Source organism: Triticum dicoccoides, chromosome 7B (assembly GCF_002162155.2).
Source record: "Triticum dicoccoides isolate Atlit2015 ecotype Zavitan chromosome 7B, WEW_v2.0, whole genome shotgun sequence".
Lineage (NCBI taxonomy): Eukaryota > Viridiplantae > Streptophyta > Magnoliopsida > Poales > Poaceae > Triticum > Triticum dicoccoides.
This window is the reverse complement of record NC_041393.1, coordinates 168,486,809-168,506,363: the sequence shown is the minus strand read 5'-3', so window position 1 is coordinate 168,506,363 and position 19,555 is coordinate 168,486,809. Positions and strand designations below refer to the sequence as shown.

The window sequence follows — 19,555 nt, the reverse complement described above, 5'->3', positions numbered from 1 at the left end:
ACTAATGATGGACTGCTGAAGATCAAGCAACCGATATGTTGGTTTCCTACATTGTACCGAACTGAATGTTTCCTTTCTGCAGATTCATGATAAATTTGTTAACATAATGTAATACCCTCAACTCCATTGCAAGTTCGCTATGAGTCTAACATGATGATTGAGTTCGCTACTAAAATTCAGGCTAACTGAATGTTTCTTGTCTGCAGATTCCTGACAAATTTGTTAAAAGTACTGTAATACTGTCAATTTCAATGCAAGTTCATTGTCACGCTGTGAGTCTGAGATGATGATCGAGGTCAGCCCATTAAGATCCATGCAGCTCAAAATTGGCAGGCAATACTAATACTGAACTGAAGAGGCATATACGATGGGAAAACACAACAGAGAAAATTTTGGTAATAACATTCAGACTGACAGTTACATCCAGAGGGCGACTAATCATCATGGTTTACCTGCACATTGTCGACCAAATCTCCTGTAATGTTTATACCCCTTGTTTGATCACCTCCCATGTCATGCTTTACGACTGCCTCTTGGTCTTATTGACCAGATAATATATAGTGAATGCGTGCGAAGTACGAACACACAATGACACAACCTCAATTGTATATGTACTACGTGGACATGACTTTTTCCTTTCCCCAACCACTCCCACCAGATGCATATCATCGCGTACTACTCTGTTCGTTCCTCTCCTTATTTCGCACGTGCAGAGGCATTTCCTCTCCTCCGACTCCGAAAATCGTACTGCGAGCTCTGCTCGCCGCCGGCCGTACGGCCACCACCAGCGAGCAGCCAGGGGCATCTACTCCGAGCACGCGTTGCAACTTTCAGAGGTTATTAACTCTCTCCGAACTCCGCTTTGCTTTTTGTTGCCTGAGCTTCAGTTTGCTGTGAATTAGTAGGAACTCAACGCCTTCGATTGGGTAAACAGCTACAAAGTTGCACTAAAGTTGCGACAATTAATATGGATTGAAGGGAGTACGATATAGTATTTGTAGGCATGATTAGTTTTTTAACATGCTTAGTTTTTGTTTCAATTAACATGCTACATATTAGAAGTTCTTTCCCTTTCTATTATCTAGGCAAAAAAATAGAACCAACTCGGAAATCCTGATCTACACTGCAGGAGCATAACCAGGAGCCAAGATAAACGGTTGCGATGGACAGGATATTGGTGAGTGCTTCCACAGGCGCGATGAACTCCGTCTTGGGTAAGCTGGCCAATCTCATGGGGGAGGAGTTCGCCAAGCTCAAAAACCTCCGGAAAGAGGTCAAGTTCGTCAGCGATGAACTTGCCGGCATGAAGGATGCACTTGAGGGGCTTTCTTATCTGGATGAGCTAGATCCACAAACCAAGAGATGGAGAGACATCGTCAGGGAGATGTCGTACGACATCGAGGAAATCATTGATGACTTTATGCAAAACATTGGAGGCACCGACAAAAGTGATGGGTTCGTCAGCAGCACGATTCGACGCCTCAAAACTTTGACGGCTCGACATCGAATTGCTCGACAAATCGAGGACGTAAAGAAACTTGTTCTCGAGACAAGTGCACGGCGTCAAAGGTATAAGATTGATACCTCCTCATCAAGCAATGTGGCCATTGACCCACGTGTTGCCACGCTCTATGAAAACGCAGCTAACCTTGTTGGTGTTGAAGAGCCAACGAATGAGCTTATTAACTTGCTAAGTGAAGGGGAGAAGAAGTTGAAAGTGGTATCTATTGTGGGATTCGGAGGTCTAGGCAAAACAACACTTGCCAATGTGGTATATGGTAAGCTCAAGGGTGAATTTAGCAGCTGTACTGCTTTTGTGCTAGTGTCTCAAAAGCCAGACATCCCAAAACTTCTTCGTGGTTTACTATCACAACTTGGGGTAGAACCATCTATTCACGCATGCGAGTCACATCTTATCGACATGCTCAGGGAACATCTAAAAGATGAGAGGTGCATATTCTTACTTCATGTATCATTGTTTGTTCTGGTTTTTGATTTGTAAGATTTCTCATACATACATATATAGTATATTTTCCCAACTCAGTTCAGAAAAAGAAAATATGCTGCACAGTGAAGTATTGGCAGAAAATCATTAGATGAGCATAACAGACACACAACTAGTTTAGTAATTTAGTAGATACATCTACATTCTACTGAATTTCTTCGAATTTTGTGCGCCTACTGATTTCATTTAATAAACTTATACGAGTAAACCGTATTAATCTAATTTGTATGCTGATTTTATTATCGGTGACAACATTGATCTTAAACAACATGTGTTAATTTATTTCAGATCATATATTATTTTTCCCCAAAAATTTGGTTTATTAACAATCACAAGCTAATTAATGAGTCTTTTTTATTCAATCATAACGAATGTTTGATTAAACAAAGTTATGTTTTTTGGTTCGATGTCTTAATCACTTGATAAATTTCAGTTGGTTGACACAGTGATGAATGTTTGGCAGGTACTTGATTGTAATTGATGATATATGGGATGTATCAGCCTGGGATATTATCAAATGTGCTTTTCCAGAAAATAATCTTGGGAGCAGAGTAATAACTACTACTAGAATTCAGGTGGTGGCTAAGGCATGTTGTTTCCATGGACATGATCACATTTTAGAAATGAAGCCCCTCAACGACAAAGACTCGATAAGACTATTTTTTGGCAGGATATTTGGTTCCGAGGAAGCTTGCCCTCGCCATCTTAGAGATGTTTCGGTTGAAATTCTTAAAAAATGTGGTGGTTTGCCTCTTGCAATTGTTACTATATCCAGCATGCTAGCCAGCGAAGATTCCATCCAAAAGGAAAGGTGGGAACATGTAAGGAGTTGTTTAGGCTCATTAACAAATCTCACGTTGGAAGGAGTTAGGCAAATCTTAAACCTTAGCTACAGAGATCTTCCACTTCATCTTAAGACGTGCTTGTTGTATCTTGGTATGTATCCAGAGGACTACATAATATCAAGGTATGATCTAGAACGCCAATGGATGGCAGAAGGATTTGTCGGCAAAGAAAATGGACAAGATTGTGTGAAGGCCGCAAGTAATTATTTCAATGAGCTTGTCAATAGGAGTCTTATTCAACCTGTAAAATTTGACAGTAGAGGGTCAGTGACAAAATGCAAGATACATGATATGATGCTCGATCTTATCTTGCTCAAGTCTGCAGAAGAGAATTTTTTCACTATAGTGGATGACCCACGAGCCATTACAGGACTGGATTACAAGATCCGTCGACTGTCTATTCACTTTGATAGTGTAAGCAACGGTCAAGCAATATTACCGAGGAACACTAGTATGTCACATGTCCGCTCAGTTCTGTTCTTTGGGAGCTCCGAGAGTACACCTGATCTATTAGAGTTCAAGTTCCTCCGGGTTCTGTTTATTAACCTCCGCCGTGCTACAGTTGATCTGAGTGGACTGCCTAAATTGTATCAGCTGAGGTATTTACGGATTAGTCGCCTTTGCTTGTACCAACTACCAACACAGATTAGAGCGCTACAACACTTGCAAACACTTGATCTAGGAAGGTGTTCCAATATTCCCTCAGATATAGTTCATCTACCACACTTGATGAATCTAAATGTTGGATCAGAGGTTTTTGATGGGATTGGCAATATGAAGTCCCTACGACATCTATGTGCATTTGATTTGGCAGTGAACAACATAGATAATATCAAAAACATTGGTGAGCTGACCAATCTGAGATATCTATTTATCTCATGTGGCCCTCATCCGGACGATACGGAGAGACGCATGGATGTATTACGCTCTTCTTTGGGGAAACTTCACAACCTTGCGGACCTGCTTGTCAGTATGAGGGGCTGCATAGATGGCTTGATGCCATTGTCTCCTCCCCCAACTCCTTACGGACTCGAGAGATTCGTCATGTCCCGGAATTGCTGGTTTTCCAGGATCCCTAGCTGGATAGGCGAACTCCGTAACCTCGGTGAACTACAATTGCAAGTCTGCGAGCTGCTAAATGATGGTGTTGTTATCCTTTCAGAGCTGCCTGTCCTCGCTCACCTCGATATAGATATCCGAAGAGCCGTAAATAAAATGATTGTCATATGTGCGGGGAGAGGAACATTCCCTGCTCTAAAGCGTTTTTGTCTCCAAATAAGCAGCATGGCATACCTGGACTTTCAGGCTGGTGTAATGCCCAAACTCCAGAGGATCGAGGTAATGCATAATATGAGTGGATCGGATCAGAATGGGGCTGCACCAGCCGGCATCGAGCACTTGTTAGCGCTTGAAGAGTTATCTGCAGCAATCGGCTGTGAAGGTGCTACGGAACCCACGAAGAGAAGCACAGAGTCTGCCTTGAGGAGTGCTATCAACAGGCATCCAAGCCATCCTCGTGTTACAATCAGATTCTTCCGTCGCAATTTGAATTTTTTTCCAGAGTAATTTCTCCTTTGGCTCAGCAGCCGTAACATCTCGTATGTACAAATCCGCACCTTCATTCTCCCCGTCTTAATATATATCTCTCTCTCGCATTTTTGTTTGTTTCATACTCCCTCCGTTCCTAAATATAAGTCTTTTTAGAGATTACACTATGGACTACATACGGAGCAAAATGAATGAATCCCACTTTAAAATATGTCTATATACATCCGTATGTAGTTTGTAGTGGAATCTCTAAAAAGACTTACATTTAGGAACGGAGGGAGTAGAAATTACCATGAAATGCACCTCTACCTCATCAGTCACCATGGAATCGTTATTGCTCTTCTAGCTATGATTTTCTTTTATTTTGTTATGGCATACATAGCTAAAATTATGGCTAACACGTAGAGATAGTTTGGAGGTAATCACAGTCACATGGAAGAGTGTGTTATCAATTTTGCAAAGAGATAGTGTTTAACATGATTTAATTTCTATTATATGTTTGCTACTATGACATGTAAACTTTGCATGCTATGTCTTATATTCCTCTCTTCAATCTTCTACTGAGGGTTTCTTTATTTTTTTGAGGAAACTGCGGTACTGCTAGATTAAATGGGCAATAAATTGTAGAAAATGGTTTTTTCTGAACTCCTACAGCTGCCTGAGTTTTTACAAAATTACTGACAATCTCAACTATATTGGTTTTCAGGAAAGGAGCGGATTTCAGTTTCTGTCACTTGGAACAACAACTTTGTACTGTACTGAATAATTTGCCCTGATGTTCCTACTTTGATAAAACTCGTTATCCTCTGGATTTCCATACAAGTAGACGATGCGTTTGATATGATAACCGACTTGCAAGCTGCTTGTTTTACAAGACAGTTAACTGAGTTCGCAGAATAGAACCAGGGTATGAAACAAGGCTGGTTAAATTTACAGAGCAACAGGGAAACTAACAGAACCACATCGCTTATAATGAATTACCCCTTGTTGGATCACCTCCCATGTCATGCTTCACGACGGCCTCTTGGTCTTGGTTTCGGTGCATCCTCTCGGCCGCTTGTTCCAGCACAAGTTTCAGGGCTTGTTCTGAACCCCTCCAAGCTTCTAAAACTCCTCAAATTCAGCTTCCAAACGCAGCTTCTAACTCCAAGTGGCGATTTCAGAAACGTTCGGTGGAGGCTGCTAGCCGGCTGGGCGCTAGTATGGCCGGCTGGAAGCAGCCCAGTTCGTCCTAGGGTTTATGGCGTCGGAGAGGGGGCTCAGAGGTTGAGGCGGGATCCGTCGAGGTGAGCACCGGCCGGCGGCGGGGTGGACCTGGCCGTCGGGCCGTCGGGGTGGGGATGCTGCGTCGGGGTGACGTCCTGGACGGGAACCAGAGGGGATGGCCCTGGAAGTGCTGGATCTCGCGGTGGAGGAGAGCGCCGGCCGGCGGGGGGGGTGGGGGGTGGGGGCGGGGGCGGCGGGAGGGTTCGGTCGAGAGAGTGGTGGGTACCGATTCTATCGATGGGAGATTTGGATTTGTGCTGAACCGTTCTCCTTCGCGGTGGCATTCTTCTGTAAAATATGGGGGGAGGGTTCGTTATTCAACTGAAAACGTTTAAGGGACTAGTAAAATGCCCGTTGCCACGGGCAATAATACATGTACAAAATTTAAACGTGTCCATCTAATTGAATGACAAAGTTTAGTTGAGGATTATCTAACTCAATGTTGAGATGAAGTAGTACTGAGTTGAATTTAAGAAGAGCACACACATTTCTTTTCATTTAGCATATAACTATCCACTTCATATGAAATATTTGAAGTAAGCTTGCAAAAAATAGCATTGTTCATATTTAGATTAAAAGAATAAGAACTGTAGTAACGTATTGATACAGAGTAAACAAAGCTATTTCACAATGTTGTAATAAAATTACACATATGCTTCTCCGACTAAAAAAAGTTTATCCCAATTCTCTTCACCAAATCATGCACGACTTGTGGAATATTTTCTACGCATTCATTGTCCTTGTACGACAGCAAGTGTACCAACACCTGATTCTGTAGGTCATAATCGTCCTGCACGTGCATTATGCTGTCATGCAAGGCTCACATCTAAAAGGACACATGAATGGTGAATGTAGAGTACTCACCGGCACAACTGGTAATCCATGTTCATGATCATGCCACACGTGCATAAAGTTTAAAACTATAAACCCAAACAGATTGCTGGATAGGAGTAAATGTTTTTAGCAATATGATAGATGAAAATGGGGTAGTGCGAGCAGCCTAGCTTTATTATTTCCTTCCCTTCCGCTGAACTCGGGATTTTCTTGCTGCATGTGACGCGCGGCCTTAACTGACCTGCATCTCGGCGATTATCTTCCCTACATAGGGCAATCTTCGCGATTATCTTCCCTACATAAACGTGATTGCTTCCCTATGATTTATTTACCGATTGGCTAGCGCCATTATCGCATGCAAAAATATCAGGAGCAAGAAAATGGCCAGAGATGTCGCGCTGTTTTATTGTATCGTATATTTTTACTCTGAGTGGAAACATCCCATCCAATGACAAATTTGGCAGGTCTATGGCGGATAAGACGGAATCACAAAGCAGTCCACTTTTTGAGTCTTTTGATATTCGTTTTGCTAGAAGGACAGCAAATGTTGATACTCATGACTGTGCGTGAGTGGCGCAGAAGCACGTTGGCTGGACCATAGCCCTCATTTTATTCTGCATAGTCTACAAGCTGATAATAAGATGAATGAAATTCGGAGAGGCCGTCTCTCTTTACAAAAATAAAAATAAAGCTGATTGTAAGAACATTATCTTGGTTTGAAAGAAGTGCACATTTTTTTTACTAAAAAAAGTTAAAGCCAGATACACCCTACATTTACGAATTATCTAAAAACCTAATGCACATAATAACTTGTAATGTAAAGTATATTTACAAGTCGCATCTGGGCCTCAAATACGATGCACAAATGATTCATCACCATTTCAGCAAACTACCTTGGAAAGTATACACATCAACTACATTGAAAGTATTATTTTGATTTTACATATCAGAAAAGAGTGAAGAGAATAAAATCTCGAATTAGTGAGATGTCAAGAAGCTTGCAGGTAGGTGATTTGCTTGGACATGAACCATCTTCCTCTACTTGAGAGAAAACATATCAAAAGACAAGCAGAATTTTCACTTCAGTTCTGGTATTCATGCACTCAAGAATTTACACTTCGGTTCACTGGTCCGGTTTCTCTCAGTAACACATGATAACAAGTTGCAAGTTAAACACAAATGACTCCATATGACGGAGGTGACATGCACAAAATAAATATCAGATAATTTCAAAACAATTTCATTATCTAATTTTATCATGAAATAAAAATATAGCCATATAGATAATAAAAAATAGAGTGGAAATATAACTGCCAAATTTCTGCTGAGCCAGTCATTATCTTCAAGAGGAACCATATTTTCCTTGTTGCAAGAAGTGTTTTCTTGTTCTAACCATGGCACGTCAGGTATAGTTGCTTAGAAACATGGAACAACGAAATTGCTATATTTGCAAGTAATAATATGCCTACTATTAAGCACCTTTAACAACTGACGTATCTTGACTTGATTGTGTCTCTTGGGAATGAACCAATAGTCGAGCTTTCTTTTGTTGATAGGCTTCACGACGCTTTTTAAGTAGCTCATCTTTTTTCTCTGCATCCATCTGCGCATATCGTTCCCTAGCACGTTGCCACTTGCGCTCTTTCGCATCTATAGGTTCCCGTCCATTATTAATATCGATGACACCTAAAAAACAGAACAATAATTTACTTATTTCTTGTGCATCAGATTGTACAAATTCACAGCATTAGATCATTAAATATTACTTTGGTTCGTAGAGTTTGACGTGTCTTTGAAGGGAGTATGATCACTCGATCGCGTCGGAGACTTCATCTGCAAGGAAGATAGTATCAAATAAAAGTTTCTGTTACGTGGCCACCGTGGTAAGATTGTAGAGTGCACGCTTATTCTACCTCATTCCAATTCATATTCGACTTATGCACTCCTGTTTATTATACCACGAATTAAAATCACTAATGATGATGATTTAAAAATTATTCATGCAAGTATGCTAGTTATCCAATGTCTATAGTGAAATTCAGTTGACATTACCTCAAGAGCATAAATTATAATTTGTTGATGCAAATTAAAATGATACATATTTTATATCCATAAAATTAATAGCACGTGGTACCACAAGTATCTTGCATTCTCTTGAGTCACAACATTTCATCAGACTATTTTTTTAGGACCGTTTACCATACATTAGATATTCTCCACATGAGAAAATATAAGAAATGGAGGCATCGTTGTACAAGAGAAAAACACAGCGTAGTATAACATTTGGCCCACCCACGAGGACTAATCTGGTCAACGGCCTATTACATCAAGTGCCACCATCCATCCATTCTAAATTGGCCCAACTTGGGCCTGCCAGCATCGCTGTGCCACTATGCACACCGTCCGATCCTCTGGACGGCACAGATCAACAACACGATCGCAAAATCAGCACCGGTGGAAACCCTATCCAAAATATCCTCCAATTTTCGCCGTCATTCACGGAAAGGAAGGAGATAGCGGCTGCGTCGGCGCCGAATTCCTTGCCGGCGTAACCACGCCGGCAATTCGCGATGCTCGACGGCGATGTCGCGTCCGGCGTCGATCTATCCCGTTGTGCTCGTTGAGGATGTGGTGCCGCCGTCCTTGAAGGCGGACGTCCTGGCCATGGTGATGGGGGCTGCGTGGGCCGTCGCCATTGATGGCAGGCTGCGCGCTACGGTGACGGCGGGCCGGGAGACGGTGTCTGCGCGGAAGACGGAGGCTGAGCGGTCTCTGTGTGCTGGAGTTTGCTCCGGCGGCGTGGAGAGGAGCTGCAGCCGGCGCATCGCAAAGGGATGGAGGCCCCATTCTCCCAGCCAGTCACCGATTATATGTGGGTACGTGTATTTCTGCAACCTCACGTATTAGTCTGAAGCATACTATTTTATTATGCTCGAAGCTCAAATAGTAAACAGGATGCGCTTTGCATAGAGTCGATGCTCACAAACATGGGGCTAATTATACATGGTAAACATGAATAAACTATAGGTCTTACCGAACCAAATTAGATAGGAGTCTGCGTGTGTTTATCTTAGCGGCGTGGCACCCGGGTTGATAGTCGAGCTGATTGAATTGGAGGCGGGGAAAGATCAGCAGGAAACCAATGCCACGAAGAGTGCGTGAGGTTCATATGCCAAGCAGACTTATATGCAATCATGGATAGGAAAGTGATCCCGTATTAATTAATTAGAGTTAATGCGCATTATTACACAAGGAATTAGTGGGGAAACAAAAAAAATGGAAAAAACATAGATATAGCAGTTGATCCCGGACAAAATCTCATCTGTCATTGATTTCTTTCATCCAGCTGGATTTATAATGATGACAACACGTGCTATAAAAATAGATCCTTGTGAAGCTGTTTTAGAGGCGACGAACACTAAGTGGTTGTGCGAACATAATAACATTTGAACATCATTATAGAGCATCGAAGTGAATTTTGCATCAGACTTGAACCCTCCTCATTCGTTGAACGTGAACATGGCTCATTCGTTGAACAATCAAGCTGGCCCGGTTGAGCATCTCCTAGTGCCGCACGGCAGGCTGCCAACTCGTAGGACTACTGGTTGTCTGGTTGGAAGACAAGCTGGCTCATGTATGTCGTTTTCAAGAACCCTACAAAATAGGTTTAATAAAACAACATACAATTCATATTTTTATATAAGATGGTCATGTTAAACATTCTTCGATTACACAAGCACTCACGTTGTGCTCTGTTGACCTCAAGCAGTGTGGCACCTAAAGTCCAGAGCCCCTGCTTTGCTAGTCCCCACCGCATCAAGTGGCGTGACACATGCTGCTCCCAGACATGTAGGTAGATAAACTCCCTCCTGGTTGAGCAATAAAATGTTAGCCCACTGCCAATAAAATGTACTAAACATTAAGTAGAGTTCTTACCGAGTGTTCATTAGGACCACATGTCGGTATGGCGTGGTACGGTCGTCTGACCTGTGTAACATTATTTTGCTGACATGCATCACTATGCCAATGACATATGGGAAAAAATGATGTGAATTTGTTAAGAAAGTCTGGCTCAACTACATGTCAGCAAAATTCATTGTGAGATGATACAATGCACCTGCAAGCATCCTGTTTCTGAGGCTGTAGACATCTATAAAATCAATGAATCGTGGCGGCAACGGAGGGATGTTAATGCTGGCCCTGGCAAGAAGTATTTCAGTGCGCGAGTGGAGGACGATGTAAAAGTCACATGGCACCGGCAGTGCAACTGGCAGATGCATAGCTGCTGGTTCAAAACCAACTTTTTTGAATAAGTGTACTGAGCCGGCACGTAGGTTGTCGCTGAAGCGATATGCTGAAGCGATATGCGATCGGTTGAAATGGATCAAATGCAATTGCATCCATTTTGACCCCCTGGAAATCTATTGCATACATTAGCAGCATGTTGAATATATTATCAGCAGATCACTTGATAGCATATCTTCTGTGAATACTTACAGTTTGGTCGATGAGGATGGCGTGAAAGATGGCTGCTCCACTCCGGGTATGTTTGATGCGAGCATACAAAACCTTTGCCGTTGCGTCCCAACCTCTACTGTATATATGTAGGTTTTCTATTTCGCTGAACCTTGCATGTCTGCAATTGGTTGACAAAGAGCACAATTCTGTATATTTCCTAATGCAAATAACTAAAAGCAGGAATGGATAAAATGTTTCCAGGCGATCGGCGGTGGAGGGCCAATATGGGAGCGGGAACGAAGTTCACAGGCGGTGGTAACATGACCCTCTTCGAGCCAGGACGGCCCATCCTGGGTCCCATCGCCATGAGTGCTAAGACCCGATTTCTCTTCCAACACGACTCATGGTTCAGAACGCAAGGACGTATATTGACTGATCTGACTATTTTCATTTTCATTGGCGCCAAGTAAACCATGGTGATAGGAAAAAGGAAGTGATTGAAAGAAGGAAGGAGATTGATCAATGTTTGATTGAAAGAAGGAAGGAGATTTATCACCGTCATGAATGAATTGATTGTCATGCATGAATTGATTGCGTTTTGATTGATTGTTGATTGATTCTGCTTGTTTGCCTTATGTGAATTATTTCTTTACCAAAGATTGAGTCGATTGGAGGGAGAAAAGAAAATCGGCAGAGGGAGAAAATCGGTGGGGAGAAAACCGGTGTCGGGAGAAAAAAATCGCTGGAGGGGAGGGGGGATCGTACGAAGGGGTTGGACAAAGAGGGGGAACGTAAAAGGGAAAACGGAACTTTACGTTTCTTTTAGGTAGTAGAGAATACAACAAATATCAGGTATAGAACCCAACCATACATAGCGCCCGCGTCCATAGATGACGCTGCCTTAGCTAAAATATGAGCTTCGACAGTGGTCTACCGCTTCTCATGCACGACAGCAAAATGATGAAGATGTGAGGCTCGCTGCTCCACCTCCCGCAAGATCGCCGAGTAGGGGCGCAACGCCTTCTTATGGTAGTTTGTGACCATCTCTAGACAGTCCGAAGCCAACAACACATCACCAATGTTCAGATCTTGAGCTAATGTGAGGCCTTCGTTGCATGCAACAGCTCCAAGGCATGCTGGGTCAGTCTACCCATCAAGCACAATAACAGAGGCTCCTGCAACGGCTCCAAGGCATGCTGGGTCAGTCTACCCATCAAGCACAATAACAGAGGCTCCCCAAAACTGGCCATATTCAATGCGGCAAACATTAGCAGCTGCTCCCTTGCTTCCATCTCTAGATAGGCCCCCATCAACGGTAACCTTGTGCCAGCCCCCCTCTGGAGCAATCCAGTTCCTCTTCTGCCTTGTCGTTTCTGCTGAAACGCGCCCCCTTGTGCCAGTGGGTTTTGCTGAAATTTCAATCTCCTCAAGATACCTAGATATAAAAACATGAGTGGACATTGGGTCCTGAAACTCCACGTCATGCATAGCTCGCCGCCTCGCCCACCAGATAGCCCACAGGGTGGCAAGAACAACAGCCAACTCCTGATGTGTCAATGTATCAAATAACCAAAAGATCCACAGTCGTGCATCATCAACACGATTCATTATCAGATGCTCCACTAACCCTTCATCAGCTAGAGCCAGACAGCCATGTCCAACTTAAGGGCCGCATGGGAATTATTGATCCTCTTCTTCCTCCTCATGAAGTGAAGACCCTCATATGCTGAGATTATGTTATCCGTAATCAAACACCATGATACAAAAGCTGACTGCTCAATGGAAATCACCTCTGGAAGAATAAGTTTCAGCCAATTTGCAAGAACCTTTGAAGCGATTTTATAAATCACATTACAAAGGCTGATCGGCCGAAATTGTCCTAAGTTTTTTGGACTAGAGATCTTGGGAATTAAAACGATGAACGTTCTATTTATATCTTTCAGTGAATCATCCCCATTAAGAATCCGCATCACAATATCCGTCACCTCATCACCACAAAGGTCCTAGTGTCGTTGGAAAAAATGCGTCGGAAAACCATCGGGCCCTAGAGCCTTTGTTGGGAACATTTGAAAAAGAGCGTTCTTCACCTCATCTTTGCTGTAATCTTTATTCAGCATCACATTCATATTAGAAGTTACCTTCGCTGGGATATGTGGCAGTACCTCTTCCATACCTATTGTTTCCTCTGTCGCATATAGATTGGAACAAAATTCAGTTGCCATAGAAGCAAGTTCAGTTTGATCATCACATAGCGATCCATCTGACCGTTGCAAAGAGTTAATGCAGTTCTTGCTTCTACGCGCCGATGCTTTCTTATGAAAGAATTTTGTATTGCTATCCCCCTCAGCAAGCCACTGAACCCGGGATCTTTGTCTCCACATTACTTCCTCTCTATACAATAAATCATCAGTTTCACTTCAACACTTTTTTCTTCTTTTGATGGACCAACCCGAAGGTGCTCTACAAAAGCAAAAGGGAATCGCTCAGACCACTCTACCGTGGCAAGAACTCGATCTAAATGGACCCTGCAGAATTTACCACCGCATGCTCTCTTCTCGAACGTCCAATCGACCCCCTTGTACCCAAGATCAGCCAAAGCACATATGTCAACCGCTTCTCTTAATGCCGCAATCTGTGAGCTATCTCTCTCATTGGGCCCCAATTGTTATTCCGATCTCAAGCACTCATTAAAGTCACCAATACAAGCCCACGGTAAGGCACTAGTACTCCGGAGAAACTTCATCATGTCCCATGTTAAGTGTCGGAGGCTTCTGTTTGCTTCTCCATAAAAAACGGTCAGACGCCACTGTTCTTCCCTCGGTTCAGTTATCACACAGTCGATATGGTAATTCGATTCATTTTCTATGTCAAGTTGAATGTCATTTTTCCAAAAAACACACAAACCTCCACTTCTTCCAGAACTAGACACGACATAACTCGCATCATACCCCAATGATACCGCCAATCCTTCCACGCGCTTCTTCGCAATTTGGGTTTCCGCAATGCAAAGAGCCGTCAGCGCACAAGCCCTCGCAAGATCGCAAAGCTCATTGACCGTCGCGGGGTCGCCAATCCCGCAGCAGTTCCACAATAAAGTCCTCATTGGGCTCAGCGGTCCTCCACTCAGGAGGCCGCCTCTAAGTCCATGTCTTGGATGCTTTCCTCTCCACTCATTTCCCGCCTTCTTCGTTTAACAATCGGAACCTTTCCAGGAGTTCCAAGCGCGGTGGCTGTATCACTTGTGTCATTGGTAGCCCCCTCCAACATCAGCACCGTGTCGGCTACCTTACCATTCAAATTAGGAATTTGTTGCCCTCTCACAACCACATTGCCGTTTGCATCAACAAGTCTTTTCTGTGCTCCTTGGTGCCCATTTGAAGCTACAACAAGGTTATCCCGAGAGAATTCCATACCAAGATAGCTATTATAAGTCCATTGTTCACACCCTTTCCTCGACCCCCATTACCTCTCTCCAATCGGCATGTACGATCACCTCAGCCCACTCCATAACTAGCTCTTCCTCTACCCTGGCCATTAATGTTACCTCTTCCTCCTCTTCCACCAAAATCTCCATTACCCCCACCTCCTCGTCCACCACGTCCCCATCCTCCATTCTGCCGAGAGCCAAAGTCATAACCCCAACGCAGCCACTCACCCCACTCATACTCCTTTGGATCATGTATACCATCCCCACACTCCTCCACCACATGTCCCATCAAACCACACATGAAACAAAAATCAGGCAATTTCTCATAGTAAACAGGGTACTTCTTGCTCTCCTTGATGGTTATCAGAACAAATCTTACCAAGGGGACATTCACATCAAGGTAGACCCGTGCTCTCAAGAATTTCGAGGGATTGATAATACCCTCATTGACAATCACCATTATGGGCGGCTCCCCTACCTTCTTTGCTACCTTCCCTACAAGTTCCTTTTTCCTCATAAGGCCATCCGGCACTCCCTGAATTCTCGCCCACACCGGGATTTTGTCCAACTTATAATCCTCCACATTGCTGAACCCATCGTACTCTTGCAACACTACGGCTGCATCCCGAAAAAAACAAGGTCCTCCATCCATCACCCCCTGCAATCCCCCAAGCAACTGAACTAAACGATGAATAGATTTGCACCCATAGTCTTGAAGGTGATTTTCTGAGTCGTTGTCCAAGCTTATCGCATCATGTTAAACAAAACCGAATGGCCGAACAATCTGGTCGTATGCACTCTGAAGATTGCTAGCCACCTTTGGGTTGGGCCTTTGGGCTTCACATTTTTACACTGGAGATCGGTTGAGTTTCTCAAATTGCTTCGCGTTTCTACATGGGAGGTCGGCTAAGCTTCTCGATTAGGCTCCTCGAGCCGCCGGAGCATGGGCCGGCCCACTAGTGTACTGCCCCATTTTTTCTATTTTTTGTTACGAAAATAAAAATGTGAAATCAAAAAAGGTTTACAGATTTAAAGAAAAAAGGTTAATCATTTGAAAAAAATCATATCTTTAAAAAAGGTTCATCAATTTGAAAAAAAGTTCACTAAAATTGAAAAAAAAATCATCCGGTTTAGCAAAAGTTCATTAATTTTTTAAAAAGTTCATTACATTTGAAAAAATTCATAGAAATTCAAAAAAGTTCATGTATTTTTAGAAAAAGTTCATTGAACTGGAAAAAGTTCATAAATCTAAAAAAAGTTTATCGATATTTCAAAAAGTTCATCAATCTGAAAAAGAACTGTTGAAATTAAAAAAAGTTCATAGAATTTTCAAAAACGAATCGTCAACCAGCGCCTAGATGGGCCGACCCATTTATGAACGCCACAGGCGCCAGTTATAAAAATGCACGTTAACTGGCGCTTATGGCGCCAAATAGGAAATGCCCCTATACAGCGCTGTAAGCGCCGATTCGCGCGACTGGCGCCCGAACGGACGCGAACTGGGCCGGCCCAGCAAGCTGCTGAGAAGCAAAAAAAAGCGAAGAAAAAATACAACGTTTCAATCGGGAGAAGCTGGAGTCGAACTCGTCACGCCCAAGTAGATGCCCACAAGGGTTAACCACCAGGCCAAGCTCAATTTGCTGATTTCTATCGGAAAACATAATTCTTTAATATTTCATACATTTCAAATATTAAACATATACTAGTATTATATACCCCCTACACATTTTCTGAATAAAGAAAACATAAGTTTGAAAAGGCATTCATATAAACCATGAATTGAAAGGACAAGTTCGCCAACAATGGAAAAGGTTCGTGAATTAACAAAAAGTTCATCGAATTTGAAAAAAGGTTCATCAAATTTTAAAAAAAGTTTATACAATTTGACAAAAATGTTCATCAAATTTCAAAATAGTTCACCAAACTTGAAAAAAGTTCATCAAATTTCACAAAAAGTTCATCAAATTTGAAAAATAGTTCAAAGATTCAGGAAAAAATTCATCGATTTTCAAAAAAAGTTAATGGATTTAAAGGAAAAGTTCACGAATTCAAAAAAACACGCAATAAAGAAAACAAAAAAGATGAGAAAAAAAGAAAAGGAATAAACCAAACTGTAGAACGAAATAAATAGAAGAAAACAAACTAGCTTTACACCCGAGGGTGGATGGCCTGGTGGCTAGAGCTTTACAACCGTTCGATCAGAGATCTAAAGTGAAGGAAATATGCCCTAAAGGCAATAATAAAGTTATTATTTCCTTATATCATGATAAATGTATATTATTCAAGCTAGAATTGTATTAACCGGAAACATGATACATGTGTGAATACATAGACAAATTGAGTGTCACTAGTATGCCTCTACTTGACTAGCTCGTTAATCAAATATGGTTATGTTTTCTAACCATGGACAAAGAATTGTCATTTGATTAACGGGATCACATCATTAGGAGAATGATGTGATTGACTTGACCCATTCCGTTAGCTTAACACTTGATCGTTTAGTATGTTGTTATTGCTTTCTTCATGACTTATACATGTTCCTATGACTATGAGATTATGCAACTCCCGTTTACCGGAGGAACACTTTGTGTGCTACCAAACGTCACAATGTAACTGGGTGATTATAAAGGTGCTCTACAGGTATCTCCAAAGGTAGTTGTTGGGTTGGTGTATTTCGAGATTAGGATTTGTCACTCCGATTGTCGAAGAGGTATCGCTGGGCCCACTCGGTAATGCACATCACTATAAGCCTTGCAAGCATTGCAACTAATGAGTTAGTTGCGGGGTGATGTATTATGGAACGAGTAAAGAGACTTGTCGGTAACGAGATTGAACTAGGTATTGAGATACCGACGATCGAATCTCGGGCAAGTAACATACCGATGACAAAGGGAACAATGTATGTTGTTATGCGGTTTGACCGATAAAGATCTTCGTAGAATATGTAGGAGCCAATATGAGCTTCCAGGTTTCGCTATTGGTTATTGACTGGAGACATGTCTCGGTCATGTCTACATAGTTCTCGAACCCGTAGGGTCCGCACGCTTAAAGTTCGATGACAGATATTATGAGTTTATATGTTTTGATGTACCGAAGGTAGTTCTGAGTCCCGGATATGATCACGGACATGACGAGGAGTCTCGAAATGGTCGAGACGTAAATATCGATATATTGGATGACTATCTTTGGACACCGGAATGGTTGCGGGTGAGATCGGGATAATACCGGAGCACCGAGAGGTTATCGGACCCCCCCAGGAGGTATATGGGCCTTAATGGGCTTTAGTGAAAAGGAGGGGAAAGGAGCAAGGGAGGGGGTGCGCCTCCCCCAAGCCCAATCCGAATTGGGAAGGGGGCCGGCCCCCCCTTTCCTTCCTCCCTCCTTCCTCTTCCTTCCCTCTCCCTCTCCAAGTAGGAAAAGGAGGAGTCCTACTCCTGGTGGGAGTAGGACTCCCCCCTTTGGCGCGCCTCCTCCTCGTGGCTGGCCCCCTCCTCCCCTCCTTTATATACGGAGGAGGGGGGCACCCCATAGACACAACAATTGATCCCTTGGATCTCTTAGCCGTGTGCGGTGCCCCCCTCCACCATAGTCCACCTCGATAATATCATAGCGGTGCTTAGGCGAAGCCCTGCGTCGGTAGAATATCATCATCTTCATCACGCCGTCGTGCTAACGGAACTCTCCCTCAAAGCTCGGCTAGATCGGAGTTCGAGGGACGTCATCGAGTTGAACGTGTGCTGAACTCGGAGGTGTCGTGCGTTCGGTACTTGATCGGTCGGATCGTGAAGACGTACGACTACATAAACCACGTTGTGCTAACGCTTCCACTTTCGTTCTATGAGGGTACGTGGACAACACTCTCCCCTCTCGTTGCTATGCATCACCATGATCCTTTGTGTGCATAGGATTTTTTTTGAAATTACTACGTTCCCCAACAGTGGCATCCGAGCCAGGTTTTATGCCTAGATGTTATATGCACGAGTAGAACACAAGTGAGTTATGGGCGATACAAGTCATACTGCTTACCAGCATGTCATACTTTGGTTCGGCGGTATTGTTGGATGAAGCGGCCCGGACCGACATTACGCGTACGCTTACGCGAGACTGGTTCTACCGACGTGCTTTGCACATAGGTGGTTGGCGGGTGTCAGTTTCTCCAACTTTAGTTGAACCGAGTGTGGCTACGCCCGGTCCTTGAGAAGGTTAAAACAACACTAACTTGACGAACTATCATTGTGGTTTTGATACGTGGGTAAGAACGGTTCTTGCTTAGCCCGTAGCAGCCACGTAAAACTTGCAACAACATAGTAGAGGACGTCTAACTTGTTTTTGCAGGGCATGTTGTGATGTGATATGGTCTAGGTGTGATGCTATATTTTATTGTATGAGATGATCATGTTTTGTAACTGAGTTATCGGCAACTGGCAGGAGCCATATGGTTGTCGCTTTATTGTATGCAATGCAATCGCCCTGTAATTGCTTTACTTTATCACTAAGCGGTAGTGATAGTCCTAGAAGCAATAGGTGGCGAAACGACAATGATGCTACGATGGAGATCAAGGTGTCGCGCCGGTGATGATGGTGATCATGACGGTGCTTCGGAGATTGAGATCACAAGCACAAGATGGTGATGGCCATATCATATCACTTATATTGATTGCATGTGATGTTTATCCTTTATGCATCTTATCTTGCTTTGATTGACGATAGCATTATAAGATAATATCTCACTAAATTTCAAGATAAAAGTGTTCTCCCCGAGTATGCACCGTTGCCAAAGTTCGTCGTGCCCAGACACCACGTGATGATCGGGTGTGATAAGCTCTACGTACATCTACAACGGGTGCAAGCCAGTTTTGCACACGCAGAATACTCAGATTAAACTTGACGAGCCTAGCATATGCAGATATGGCCTCGGAACACTGAGACTGAAAGGTCGAGCGTGAATCATATAGTAGATATGATCAACATAGTGATGTTCACCATTCAAAGCTATTCCATTTCACGTGATGATCGGTTATGGTTTAGTTGATTTGGATCACGTGGTCACTTAGATGATTATAGGGATGTCATATCTAAGTGGGAGTTCTTAAGTAATATGATTAATTGAACTTAAATTTATCATGAACTTAGTACTTGATAGTATTTTGCATGTCTATGTTTGTTGTAGAT

The 19,555-nt window shown here is 42.9% G+C and overlaps 1 protein-coding gene and 1 pseudogene across 3 annotated transcripts; both read left to right on the top strand.

The window, feature by feature from the left end:
- Window positions 1–634: 634 nt before the first annotated feature.
- LOC119342127 lies at window positions 635–2,896 on the top strand (annotated as a pseudogene).
- A 6,051-nt stretch (window positions 2,897–8,947) lies between these two features.
- LOC119341071 lies at window positions 8,948–11,564 on the top strand. 3 transcript variants are annotated; one of them, XM_037612970.1, is made up of 3 exons: window positions 8,948–9,374; window positions 10,998–11,102; window positions 11,197–11,564. In XM_037612970.1, the coding sequence occupies exons 1-3, from the start codon at window positions 9,082–9,084 to the stop codon at window positions 11,204–11,206; spliced, it is 408 nt and encodes a 135-aa protein (XP_037468867.1). In that variant the 5' UTR covers window positions 8,948–9,081; the 3' UTR covers window positions 11,207–11,564. The 3 variants fall into 3 exon arrangements, with proteins under 3 accessions (XP_037468867.1, XP_037468865.1, XP_037468866.1); XM_037612968.1 differs by having other exon boundaries at window positions 8,953–9,374; window positions 10,998–11,041; window positions 11,218–11,564; XM_037612969.1 differs by having other exon boundaries at window positions 8,953–9,374; window positions 11,218–11,564.
- The last annotated feature ends 7,991 nt before the right edge of the window (window positions 11,565–19,555 follow it).

Bases quoted from the DNA above. Each gene is read 5' to 3' on its own strand.
- LOC119341071 (XM_037612968.1), top strand. From the start codon at position 9,082: ATGTCGCGTCCGGCGTCGATCTATCCCGTTGTGCTCGTTGAGGATGTG. The intron at 9,375-10,997 runs GTACGTGTATTT...GAATACTTACAG, and splicing joins CAGTCACCGATTATATGTGG to TTTGGTCGATGAGGATGGCG. The intron at 11,042-11,217 runs GTATGTTTGATG...AAATGTTTCCAG, and splicing joins AGATGGCTGCTCCACTCCGG to GCGATCGGCGGTGGAGGGCC.